At 40.9% G+C, this 14,358-nt stretch overlaps 1 protein-coding gene across 6 annotated transcripts in view; it reads left to right on the forward strand.

Moving 5' to 3' along the window:
• LOC124114450 (ras-related protein Rab-7L1-like) overlaps positions 1-14,358 on the forward strand; it is a 213,495-nt gene that overhangs the window by 132,460 nt on the left and 66,677 nt on the right. For all 6 annotated transcript variants that reach the window (XM_048401492.1, XM_048401493.1, XM_048401496.1 and 3 more), the window contains one exon: positions 3,893-4,014. In XM_048401492.1, the coding sequence (XP_048257449.1) occupies positions 3,893-4,014 (122 nt within the window). The remainder of the gene's footprint in view (positions 1-3,892; positions 4,015-14,358) is intronic.

The following is a 14,358-nucleotide window of genomic DNA, read 5'->3' on the forward strand; positions in this document are numbered from 1 at the left end:
TTCCCAAGTCTGGATGTCTTCACAGCTGTTATGAGTTTGGCTTCAACATATACCAGCAGAGAATTGGTAAAGAGCTGTTTCCAGGTAAACCAAGAGTTTGATAATGTCAACCAATTTCTATTCCCAAGACATTCAAGAGCCAATTGGGACAAATCATAGATGAAGTCAGGCAAAATTCAAGGAGCGATTCCAAGCATCAACTTTCAGCCTAGCTGCCAAGACACACAGATCTTCCCCTCTATTGGGATTCGTGCAGTATATTGTACAGATTGACTTACATGATGCTTATGCCTAAGACAACAACCACAACCTGCTGCTGTACATCATGTAACTACAGCAATGCCTGCACACACAGTGAAGGAGACACCACACACCATTGTCCCCCGATATAACAATGGGAATGCTTAGGCGAAACCCAAGAGATGGAAACAATTGGAACGGTACAATCTTTTAAACCCAGTAATTTTTTATATTCAACATGTCCTACGTAATACATTGTTGAATTCTTCCCACGACCGCTCCTCGATACATAACGGGTGCGCCTATACGTCTACCAGGGATTCGGCATTGGTTCGCTAACAACACAGTTTTCACGTTACATCAGAGCAAGATTCCAGCTAGACAGGGGATATCTATGCCCACCAGAGGATCAATTCGACAAGACGCTAAAGATGATTCAATCACTTTCAAGTCAACTCAGCAAGTCGCTGAGGTAGTGTAATGAAGGCCATCTATTACGCCATCCTGGAATGGAAGATACATCTTTACTAATCATCCGTTCACATAGCCACAGACAACACCACAGTAGTGGCCTACATTCAGAAGAACCAACTTCTGGTTAATGTCAGTCCAGTTCCTGACCCAAGAGCTCACCAGATTGATGATGGATTGGACAAATCTATTTGCTTACGCATTCCCACCATGGTCTTCCCTAGACAAAGTCATCCACAAGGTGGAGGAGACGGATTGCGTAATAATACTGATAGACCCAAGACAGCCCAGCAGGGCATGGTTCCAAAGACTACTAAGATTACTAATGGAAGAACCTATCCAGTTACCTCTCCATCGAGATCTGTCCAGCTGGACAAAGCCAAGTCCAGCATTTTCCACGACAATCTGTCCAGCCGACATCTAACCGCCTGGAAGTTATTACACATAGTATGCAGACATCCGGATACTCTGAGATTACCTCAGAAGCTGTGACAAGATCATTGAGACCTTCATTCTCCCTTACTTATGACACCAGATGGGACAAGTTCATCCAGTGGAGGACACAACAAGGGATTATAACTAATGCTATATCCATCCCTATGGTAGCGTTTTTTCTACTACATCTACATCAAGACAACAAATTCCGACATTGGACGATAGAAGGTAATAGATCAGCTCTTCACTCTGTACTTCAACATGATGGATTATCAATCAGTAACCATCCCATTCTAAACAGACTAATGAGATCCTTTCTACTAGAAGATGTTCAAACACCTCGTATCTTCCCCAAGTGGGAACTATCTGTGGTACTATCGGCATTGTTAACAGAACCTTACAAGCTCATGGCTAAACTACCCTACTCCAAAAAGCCAGGAAAGCGTCTTTCCTCCTAGCCATGGTATAACGACTTCGAAAAGATGCTTGTATTGTTTCTTTAATCGTCATAAACCCGTAGTACAAAAAGGGGTAAAAAACCTGTACATGTCAGCACTTGAGTAATGGTGATAAGACCTTTGAGTAGGCGTAGAAACCACTGATTTGAAACACGTGCTTTTTCCGGAAGTTTGAAAAAAAAGGTAAGAAAAGATAACTCTTATTGACTTAGATAGAAAGAGAAGCGTCCGTAAAATATTGCCTCGTAGGGGGCAAGACACATGGCAACATCAGCAAGAGTTACAGAATTACATGCCTTAGATTATTCTTGTCTCACCCATGGTCAACATTGGACCTCAATAACTCTTAAGATTGCTCCCAGACTTCGTAGTCAAGAATCAGTCTATCACCATGGGACCGTTGGGCCATAGATACTATACAATTCCTGCATTGGGACCAACAATGGATCACCCAGACAGACTTTTATGTCCCGTCAGAGCTCTTAAGTTTTATCTCACAGCTACATATGCCATCGAAGGAGACTCTTCTTACCTTGTAAGACTAATTCCAACAAGGACATCACCAAGGCTACAATAGCAGGCTCACTGAAAGCTACAGTTGCATCAAATTATACACAGGCTCAGAATTCCACGCCACGTCTCGGATCCTGCTCAGCTCATGAAATCAGAGTCCTAGCTAAGAGTCTCGCTTCATGGACATCAGTCTCAGTAGAACAAGTAGTTTCTAGCTGTCAATGGGCCTCACAAAACACCTTCACCAGCTTTTACTTGCATGACACTAGCAGCATCAGAGGGTGAGTACACCCTTGATTATTCTGTCTGTTATATCTGTAGGATGGATTAGAAGCACCTTTAATATCAACTGTTTCCATTAGACCGGAGGTGACGTCATCACCGGACGGGTGAACATAACCGGAAGTCATCAGCACCAGAAATAGCAGAACAGGGTTCATGTTATCATTAAATGACGTCTTTGGGTAGAAATAGACCTAGAGACATCATTACCTCGAAAAGGGGATTTGACATACGAGAAGTGACATCATATTAGGAATGACATCAGAACAGGAAGTAACGTCATCACCGTTATTAAGGTCACAAGATCCAAATTTAACAAGAAATTACATCATGAGGCAAAATAAGGTTAGAAATGACATCATTTTCAAGATCAAGATCAGCAAATGTAACGGTAATTCTAGTGATGATGGCTGATTCTTGACACATTTCTGATTTTCAAGTCCTCAAGGGGAAATTCAGAGGAAATTATTTCAAGTCTGTCAATTACACAGGGAGTTACTAGAGGCAGATCCCCTGGTATATTCTGGCAGAGATGTAACATGGGTGGAAGTTTCATATGGCTTGGGTAGTTACGAGACTACTAGGCGACAACTAGTTGTGCGTGTAATTGGCAGTGAAGAGGACGTCTGTTGAAAATCTGAAAATTTTAGTAATTGTGACTGAAGCCAAAATACAGGATTTATGGCAGAGATGTAATTCTTAGAATTATAAACAATGATAACTATTGCTGAATTTATGAACATTACTCAGGCTTTTATTTTCAAATGGAATGAAATTTGGTACATTTAGATAGTAGTGGGACATAAGGTATTCTTTTTTCAAAATTTTTATATCATGACCTTAATTTGACCATTGAACTTGGACCATGCTGCAAGCTTAAACATTTTGGGCCATTACTCAGCAATTTTTGTTAAAAATTTATAGAGATTTAGTTGAAGTTTCATTTTGACTTTTTATCACCTTAACTCTTTGACTATTCTCCTAATTTCTCTCAAAATGCATTGCCTCACAATGTAAAGATCATCACTAGACAAGTCATGCTTGTTCCCAGAACTTCCCACATATGATGACACCCTAACTCCAACCTGCTATTTCAGCCATATTGAAATATCTTCTCCAATTACAAAAATGCCAGCTGAACTTTGGCATGTATGCTTCATCTTATAATGTTCAGATCATTAGGTTTTGGTGTTTTTTGTTAGAAAATATTTGAATATCAGTGCTGACAGAAACTTTTGTTAAGTGGTGATCATTGTTGACAATTCAAACTGTCATGACCCTTTTTTTGTGAGCGTGTTAATGATTTGGGTATATTCAGGAAATGGTGTTGATTGTATGATTCCATGTTTGAACTTGTAAATGGTGGAACAACTTCAGTTCAGCTATAGAGCCTTGTGACTTATTGTTGCATAATATAAAGTATTTCATGTTGTGATTGTTTAATAAACCAAATAACCAAGAAAAAATTATCCTTTTTTTGTTTCCTTTCATAGTGTGATCTAAGCCACAGAGAAGTGGAGCAGGAAGAGGTAGAGGAGGTGTGCCGGGAGCATGAGTTTGTGGGGTGGACAGAGACGTCAGTCAAAGAGGGTCTCATGATAGATGAATGTATGAGGTAAGCCAAATTTGCCATGTTCAAGCACACAATTCCTGCGAATACTGTACCTCAATTACACCATGGTTGGGGGGACATCAAACTGTGGGGTCATGAGGCTGCAATCCTTTGGTTCCCAAGAAGATTTTATCACCATCAGGTATATCCCATGGCATGGTCACATGGACTGCCGAGAAGCGACAGATATCATGTGGACTGATTTCATTAAACCCACATGGTTTGACTATCATAAACGTACCACTAGGAGCCCTGAACTCATCTAGAAGGGCAAGTAACTGCTGGATCAAGCATAAGCCATGAATACTGTTGACTACTGTACCACGGGGACAACAAGGAAGCGTCCGGTTTCAGCGACTGTCACTATAGAATCAATCATTCGTGTTTCTCGGCTTACAGCTACCGGTAATCAACAAGATTACCGTGTGGTTGAAGACAACAGCAACAGTATCTACACAAGCCATTGATCATCTGTGTCAAGTAGACTATGTGAGCAGGGCTGGTCACCATGGGGCTCCATTAGACCACAGCTTTTGTAAGAGTGAATATTATCCTACCCTATTTGTTAACCCGGGGATGAAATTCTCTGGTGTCAAGATGATTCTCCCAAGTGAATTTGAAATCATACCAGTGTGGCACTAAGGTAGGATACTATACTCTAGAGTAAAACTTCCCCCGGGATAATATTTAGGTAGAATATAATCCTTGCTTACACTTACAGCCTTGCTTTCAGACTGGCTGCATAGAGCCCATTTTTAATGGTAGATGTAGATATTTGCCTTCCTGTTATTGTAAGAAATTCTGTATTGATAACTGGAGCAGATTTAAATATATTGTGAAGTGCAACTGATGTTATAAAGAGCTCTTTTCTAGGTGTCATGTTTTCTAAGCCTCACAAACCCATGTCTCATTGCACCTATTTAATGGTACTTGTCCAACAGTCGAGATTTAACACTTTTTAATTTGCCAAACTTTTCCGCAACTTGGGTTATTGACGTTCCCCTCTCTATCATACCCACACTTTGCCATTCTGTCTGTACATTGAGATACAGTCTCAGAGGCATTTTTAAGCTTATGCTCAGCTCAGTTGCATTAGTGGTTGTGAGTTCCCCTTTGAGTTCACATACTTTGGCTTCTGTATGTGTAGGCAAGGATTATATCTTACCTAAGTATTATCCCGGGGAAGTATTACTCTAGAGTATAGTATAGGATAGGATTAAACACACTGGTATGGTTTCAAATTCACTAGGGAGAATCATCCTGACACTAGAGAATATCATCCCCGGGATAACAAATAGGGTAGGATGATATTCACTCTTACATATGCACTTGTCCCCTGTGTTCTTCATGTATGTTGTGAAATTTCATTGTGATTAGGGGCTATCACTCGTCATGCCAAAGACCCAGTTCGCTTCCCAACATAGATACAATGTGTGAAGCCCTTCACTGGTGTCCCCTGCAGTGATATTGCCGAGATATTGCTGAAGCGGCGTAAAACCATATTCATTCCCGCACTCACTCATTGTGATTAGATTTTGCCTTCAGATGCAACCCCACAGTGTTGTAAATGCACACCTCAATTATAACTATACTGAACCAAATTAAAAAAAATTCACAATCCTAAAATTTTAACATTTTGACCAGTTATCATTGTGGGCCCTTATTGTGTATTTAAACAGTAATGGCCACGTATTGTCTTCAGATAACACCAGTTTTAGTGCAGGTGAATCGATCAAAATCATGTGCACAGCACAAAAGTGGCAAAAGTGGTTTTTCACGTGCGACTGTTAGCAGTCATTAACAAAAAAAGAAAAACACAAGAAAACAAAAGTCTTTACGGCCATTTGTCATGCCACGCCTTTCAAATGTGCAACGTGAACTTGCCATCAGCATGTTGCAGACGGGAACGTCCGTGGCTGAAGTCGCAAGGACGATGGGTTGTAGTTGACAGACTGTTTATGATTTACAGACGCCTCTACAGCAAACGGGTACCACCGCTGATCAACCTCGGCCAGGTCGACCACGTGTGACGTCACATGCAGAGGATCGTCAGATTGTCTTATGTCACCTCCGTAACCGATGTTTGACGGGTACATCAACCAGAAATGAACCGTTTAGGGGTAGACTGGGTGCGCAAACTGTTCGAAACCGTCTGAGAACTGCTCACCTTCAAGCACGATGGCAATACTGCGGGCCGATTCTGACTCAATTACACAGACGTCAACGTCAATTGTGGGCACAGCGACACTTACGATGGACTCAGAGGAATTGGAATCAAGTCGTCTTCAGTGATGAATCCCGATTAAATCTTCGATTTGCTGATGGTAGGTCGAGGGTGTGGAGGCACCGTCATGAACGTTACGCCCAGTGTTGTGTACAGAAAGTTGACAGATTTCGAGGTGGAAGTGTCATGGTGTGGGGTGCTTTCTGTGGCAATGCACGTTCCAGGCTTCTTGTCATCCGTGGCAACCTCAATGCTGCTGCTTACCGCGACCAGGTACTGGCACCAGAACTTCCCAGAATGCAATATTTTTTCTACAGAGCATGCTCAGTACTACAGATGTGACATCATTTTGTTTATCTATATTAACAACAAGAGCCTCGATGTCGTTCAGGTTGTATCCATTGTTCTCTCAGCTGTCATTTCGAATCACGGCCATCCAAGGAAAATCTACAACAATCCTTTGCCATCCTGTGATGTTATGCAGTACAACTGTTTGTTGCTATCGTAACAAAGGCTGATAGACGACGATCTAAAGCCAGACCTCAATCAACACGAAGGGTTAACCAGCATACGACCTCTGACCTGCATGAAAACAACAATGGTGACGATCGTGGCGAAGCAGTTTCCTCTCGCAGGAATATAAACAGAAGCTCTCCATATTTGACAGCAGCTGATATTTGACACGTCTGACAGACATGGGTGTCAATGTGCCCACTTCCTGGTCCAGACGGACATTAATGCAGATCTACAATGAAAATCTGAGGGTGATGACAGGCACCAACAGCACGGTCACAACCGCTACGATCTCTCAACCAGCTCCAGTCAGTCAAGATCAAGGCGGTGATGTGCCGCTACAGAGAGACAATTGACAGGATTTTGCTCTGATAAATTCTGCTAGTGCCACAGAAAATACAGTGACAGTGTTTTCATTACAAAGAGAGATCGCCGAATTGAAGTCTATCGTCATGAACTTTGGATAACAATTACAACCTCCTACACGAACATTTACCACCACCAGTGACAACGACAACCCCAGAGAGGAGTCAAGACAAGCCACAGGAGCAAGTAGTGATGTTCCCAGACAGCTACACAGGGACGTACCCTCGGATTCACGGCCACACATACACACATTTCATCCACTCCAAAAATGAGGATACAACAAGGTAAATATATCAATTCAGCCTTGCTTCTTCTGCCAAACCAGGAAAGTGTCAGACTTTGATGGACAGACTTGCCACTTACGTGATGAACCAAGGATTAATCGCTCATTAACACTTGGAGAATTCATTAAGGCATTTGGAATATACAAGGATATATGCTGTGCTGGCAATGCAGAGAAACGATGTCAACTGGACGGCCATGAACAGACAGTGATTGATTTGGCCACTATGGTGGGACAGCCCACTATGATTACCAATAGATTGTTCGCGGCAAGAGTGGCAGCCTTTCCTGAGGAAGGCACCGGCATTAGGTGGGATATACCCGATCAGAGACTATGGACAAGAGTTTCATCTGGCCTCCATCTCGTGCTTGTAATGTTAGCCATAGCATTACCCACAACACAGAATCGTGTCAAAATGTGGCAGACCCAAACAGACAACTGCCTAATAATACCTGGGACTCATAACAACAGATCAATCATCAGACCGACTCAAGGGGCCGTCCACGTGTTATGAATCAGGGACGAGAAGTATGTAACAATTTTTAATGACTTTGGATGTACTCGACACAACTGCCCATTCTTACATGTTTGTACGAGGTGTCAAGGCACTTCACATGGACAATCTGGCCGGTATCAAGTTCATGTACCTCCAAGCTGGTGTCAAGACCCTTTTTGACGATGTATCTTCAGGAGCTGTACACAGACTACAGACTTTTAAAATTAAGAGTGGTTCGCAGTGGAAGACTAAACTCAGATTAACTAAAAATGAACTTACCTTGCAATCAACTAAACGTGAAATCCCCTTCTAATCAACTAAACAATGAAAATGTAATAAGTTAAAATGAAATGGATTTGAAACTTAAAATGAAGTTGCCGTTTGATTAGCGTATGATAACAATGTAAATGGGTAACTCTCTCAACTATTTCTATTCTATTCTATTTCTGTACTATTCTAATTCACTATTTTGTAACTTAGAGAGAGATATCCATTTACTACTTGCACATATGAACGCCAGAAGCCAACTGTATACACTGTTTGCAGAGCATGCGGATTTTACGCTCATAAAGCAAGAAGCATGTGCTGCATGCCAACTTTAACGCTTTCCACGAAGCTGTTGTGTACCTATGAATAGACTACTGTGTCCAGGAACATGACACTTGTTCCCGGACACTGTTCCCGGACACTTCAGAACAAAGAGGTTACAAGAAAATGCAATCAACATCTACAAAGAAGCGCTTGCCTATTACTTACAGTGTTTTATGTGAACTAGTGGCTCAATTACGAGCAGGTGTGTTTTGACATTAAAACGATCTGGCTATGCAATGTATGTGCATAACTGCCTATTTTGGATTTCTCCCACGTGGAGAATTTACTTGTGCCTCGTCGTTTGATCCAGATGTCTATCTAACAGTGAGCGATGTGCAATTTGAACAGACACAACATAAGTGCATCTTAACCTTAAAAGCTTCCAAAACAGATCCCTTCAGAAAGGGTGTGCAACTAGCGTTGTTGTTACATCGAAGACTGTGTGTCCTTACATGACCCTTATGACATGGCTTCAAGTTAGGAAGTTGAACGGAGCAAGACCCAGTGATCCTCTTTCGTGGAATCAACTCTAGAGCTGCTACTAGAACTGTCTTCTTGTCCCGGTTGAACATTGCTGTCACCAGGGCAGGCTTAGAATCCAGTGCTTATTCTGGACATTCATTCAGCATTGGTGCAGCAACTACAGCTGCTAGTGCCAGTGTGGAAGATCATTTGATTTAAACATTGGGCAGGTGGAATTCAGACTGTTTCACCAGATACATCAGAACACCAGAAGAGACACTAAGGAAAGCCCAACGAGCATTATTCTATGAGTGACTCTTTCTTCCATTAGAGGCTTGACCAACGTGTGTTGTGACTTACATAATTCTGCTTCTAATGCCTCAACCCACATGACTGAACTGTTATTCCTATCGGTGAAACTAACACTCATCAGTGCTTCCTGACACTGTTCATTCTTGTTCTGTGACATTACCTGGATAACTCATTGGATTCAGTTTTTAATTCTCTTATGTATTATATTTAACAATATTGTCTTATATCACTCATTTTATACTTTTCTTATCACTTTGGGGGCTCTCGGTTTTTACCTCGCTTTGGGCTTTGCAAGTCAATCATTCTGTAAACTATCATTATATGGCTTGCGGCCCCCAAAGTATTTTCATTTTCACTCTTACCCGCAGGGTATCACCCTTTCTACTGACCCGCAGGTTCTCTAAATTACATTGCCCACTGGGCAACCTTTCTTATCTGGTATAAACTTTTTAAATCTACCCGCAGGGTTCTAAGTCATTTTCATATATATTTCAAATTTACTTATGCAACCAGCAGGGCTGCCTCTATATACTACTTACCTGCAGGGTAAGTTACCTTTCCAACACCGAGTCAGCCCCCGAATCTTATGCCATGCCTTGTATATAATAAATATGATCATACTCAATTGTTTTTGTTGTCACTGCACAAAGTGTTGATTTTATATTTTTGTTTGTACAGTGATCAACATAGCCTTTCACCTATTCTTAACATTGATGTCTACACAACAGAAGTATATATTTGTCACCTACGTTAGGTTTTTCCCTTTATTTCCAGTTGTCATTTATCATTCAGAATTGTCCGTGAACGATCACATTTCTTCTCTGTATGAAGTTACTATTTTCTATCCCAGAATGCAATATTTTTTCTACAGAGCATGCTCAGTACTACGTATGTGACGCCATTTTGTTTATCTATTTATCTATATTAACAACAAGAGCCTCAATGTCGTTCAGCTTGTTTCCTATGTTCTCTCAGCTGTCATTACGACCCTTCATCCATCCATCCCCATCTCCACCAAGGGGCTGGCTCGGAAGGGGCTTTGCAAGTCAATCATTCTGTAAACTATCATTATATGACTTGCGGCCCCCAAAGTATTTTCATTTTCACTCATACCCGCAGGGTATCACCCTTTCTACTGATTTTCATTTCACTCTTACCTGCAGGGTATCACCCTTTCTACTGACCTGCACGGTCTCTAAATTACATACTTACCCGCAGGGTAAGTTACCTTTCCAACACCGAGTCAGCCCCCGAATCTTATGCCATGTCTTGTATATAATAAACATTTGATCGTACTCAATTGTTTTTATTGTCACTGCACAGAACCTATTTTGTGGCACTGTTTCCGATAGTTTTATTGTCTATGAATGAAAACAAATGCTGGATCCACTCACTTGAACTGAACATTCCTGATATACATCAGACAAAGTCTCTGTGAAAGTGTGGCCTTAAAACATGTGACATTCCATGTTGATTGTTTTCTGTCTATATTCTGATGGTGAACTTGGCCTTTGTTTAAAGTCATCATTGACACAGTAATACACGCAGAATCATGATTTGCACTTCTTTTAGTATTGGTTGGTATACTTCTATTGTCATCACACTCATTTACCTTTCACAAAATTGTCATGACAGGATGTAAAGTCAGATGATACATACAGGAATCTGACTGATATGTTGATAGTTCAATGTGTAGGTCCAAGATTCAAGAGCAGAGATGTTTGACTGCTGAAGTGTTTTTGCATCTGTTCTGTCGACAAGCGTTTGAACTACCATTATTGTACACTATTTTACTTAGTATGCATAGAAATGATAATTATGCAAATGTTTAGGGATATATGAATATTCAATAATTAAAAGACCAGATTTGCACTTGTAAGATACCATTTTTACAAAACTTATGAACTTTCTTTTGTGTTTTGTCTTTTGTAAAAATGGTATCTAACAACAACAAGTGTAGTTTTAACTTCTTTGATAGGCATTTAGAAGTTGGAGTACTAAGTAAGGATAAGAATATATGCATGAACAACTTCTTTATTACAATTAAGAGCGACGTTTCGGTGTAGGTTCTAACACCATTATCAAGCAAGTGATATACAGAGTCTGACTGACTGATATAGGAGATTTAACGTGCGCTTTCCGACTGCAGCGTATTTCGCACACGGGCCTGGCCAGACCATTTAGTGTATTCCGAGAAGGGTGAAAGTGGTGTGTGCAACACAAGAGGGGGCTTTTAGGGGTTGCTTATATTGAATTTTGGGAATTTTTAAATTTGGAATGAATGCCAAGGTGGGTGGAGGAGGGAACTAAGGGAGCCGGGTGAGGTGGGTGTTTGTATGTTTATTGGATTTTGGATTGGTAGATTAATTAGTTTTTAGATGCGCTTAATTAGGTCTGTTTTGATTAGGAATACGCCTAGGGCCTTGAAGTTTTCTAGTTTATATTGAGGGTTTAGTATTTCATCTAGAGTGGGAACCTTATTTAGATTGAGGTCGGTTTGTAGTGTGGTTCTGTGTGTTTGGTAGTGGGTGCAGTGGATGAGTGCGTGTTCTGTGGTTTCGGGTTGTTTGCAGTGGGGGCAGTTGCCTGTGGTGTGTCTTTTAAGTTTTTTTTAGGTGGTTGTTTAGGTTCGTGTGTCCTGTTTGGAGTTTTGTAATTAATCTGTCAATTTTTATAGAGGGGTGTAGGATTTTAGGTTTGGCAAGTGGTTTTCTTAGCACTTTTTTGATTTGGCTATTTGAGTTTTGATATTGATTATGCCATTTTTTGGTTATTTTTTGTTTGTTTACACTTTTAATTTCTGATTTTGAGATGGGTAAGTTTAGGCTTATTTCTGGTGTTTTGAGAGATAATTTAGCTGCTTTATCTGTGCTTTTGTTGCCGTAAATTCCTACATGGGCGGGGATCCACAAGAAGGTTATTTGTTTGCCTGCTTTTGTTAGGTCGTTGGAGCTTTTAAGTATTTGGTTTATTAATTTAGGTCGTTTTTTAATATTTTTGTTTTGGAGGGCTTGTAGTCCACTAAGGGAGTCGGTGAGAATTAGGATTTTATTGTTGTTTTTAGATTGTTGGTTATGCAGGGCTGAGGCCATGCCCATCAGTTTGGCCGTAAATATAGATTGGTTGTTAGGGAGTCGGTAAGATTGTGTGGATATAACTGGTTGTGTGGTATGGACTCCGAAGCCTGTGTGGTTGGAGATCGGGTCTGAAGATCCGTCAGTGTATATGTGACACCAATTTGGCCAATTTTCGTGTATGTATGCAAGTGTGGTGGTTTTAGCTACCGGGTATGTTTGGGTCGGTTTGTTTATTTATTTGGTTAGCTAGCGTTGTGTCTATTTTGGGTACATGTATTTTGAGTTTAGGGGTGAAGATATTTGATTTTTTGCAGTTTTGTTTAAGATTTTGAGTTTGGTGTTCATTGAGGTAGTTAGTTTTTCTTTGGAATATTGGGGTGAGTAAGGGGTGTTTGCGAGCTAGAGCTTGGTTTCTTGGGCTAATGTTTTGGTTAATTAAGTTTTGGATGAGAGGGTTTGTTTGGGACACGGCCCAGAAATTAAGGCTTAGATGTTCCCTGCGTAGATTTAGTGGCATTTCCCCTGTAAGGGCCTGAAGTGAGGTGTAGGAGGTGCCATGTTGGGTGCGTGTAATTAGTTTAAGGGCTTGGTATTGTATTGAGTCAAGTTTATTAGATAGAGAGTTGTTTAGGGTATTGTATATGGCGCAGCCGTAGTCTAGTTTTGATCTAATTAGTGCTGTAAAGAGTGAGAGGAGGGTATCTTTGGAGGCTCACCAGTTAGAGCCGGTGAGACATCTTAGTGTGTTAAGGTCTTTGCTGCATCTAGTTTTTAGGTTTTGGACGTGAGCCTCCCAGGTGAGGTGTTGATCGAAAATGAGTCCTAAGAATTTGGTTTGTTTTTGGAATTTGATTGTTTGGTTGTTTAGCTGGAGGATTGGGTAGGCAGGTTTCATGTTTTTATGTTTGAACACTACTCCTGTTGTTTTATCTGAGTTAAGGGAGAAGCCCCATTTGTCTGCCCATTGTTGTATTTTATTTAGAGATTTTTGGATTAAGTTTTCTGCCATTTTAATGCTTTTAGTGCGGATCCATAGGGCTCCGTCATCCGCGAATTTTGAAGTGTTTAGTTTAGGGGATAAGCCCTCGAAGAGATCGTTTATCATGATATTGAAGAGGGTTGGGCTGAGGATGCTGCCCTGGGGAGTGTTATTTACTAGGGGACACTGGTCCGATAGCGTATGGTCTATACCCACGGTTATTTTGCGATTGTTTAGGAAATCTTGGATGAAGTTTATTATTTGTCCTTTTAGTCCTATTTTTTAAAGTTTTTGTATTAGCCCATGGTACCATACCATATCGAAAGCTTTAGAGCAGTCGAGGAATATGCCTATGGTGTATTTCTTGTTTAGCTGTCCTGTTTTTATATCCTGTTCTAGTCGGGCGAGGTTATCGAGAGTTGATCGGCCAGGAGTGAAGCCGCTTTGGTAGGGGTTTATGATGTTGTTTTGGTCTAGGTAGTGCTGTAGCCTATTTTTAGTCATAAGTTCCATTATTTTGCGGAGATTTGAGGTTAGGGAGATGGGCCTATAGGAGTTAGCCTGATCTGCTGGTTTATTTGGTTTAGGTATTGGTATTGCTAGAGCTTCCTTCCATGAGGATGGGACCTGTCCATTTAGGTAGACTAGGTTGTATAGTTTAAGTAAAGTTTGGAGTAGTTTGGTAGGTAAGTGTTTGATTATTTGGTAAGAGGTGAGGTCTAGGCCAGGGGCTGTTCCTTTTTTTCTATTGTTTAGTACGTGATTTAGTTCTTCTATGGTGTAAGGTTGGTTTATTTCTAGGTTGTCTTGTCTGTTTTCTTTGGAGAATTTGGTTTCTTTTTTTAGTTTATCTTGGAATTTCTTACTGAAGTTACTGTTGCTACTAACTTTAGAGAAGTGTTTGGCTAGGTTGTTGGCCTTTTGGGTGGGGTTAGTTGAGTTGTTTATATTGGGGCTTTTTTTGTGCTGTTTGATGCCTCTGATGGCGTGAATTTTGCTCCACACCTTCCTAGCGTCGGTGTGGTGGTTTAGCTCCTCACAGAA

Source organism: Haliotis rufescens, unplaced genomic scaffold (genome assembly GCF_023055435.1).
Source record: "Haliotis rufescens isolate VD_foot unplaced genomic scaffold, xgHalRufe1.0.p SCAF_22, whole genome shotgun sequence".
Classification (NCBI taxonomy): Eukaryota; Metazoa; Mollusca; class Gastropoda; order Lepetellida; family Haliotidae; genus Haliotis; species Haliotis rufescens.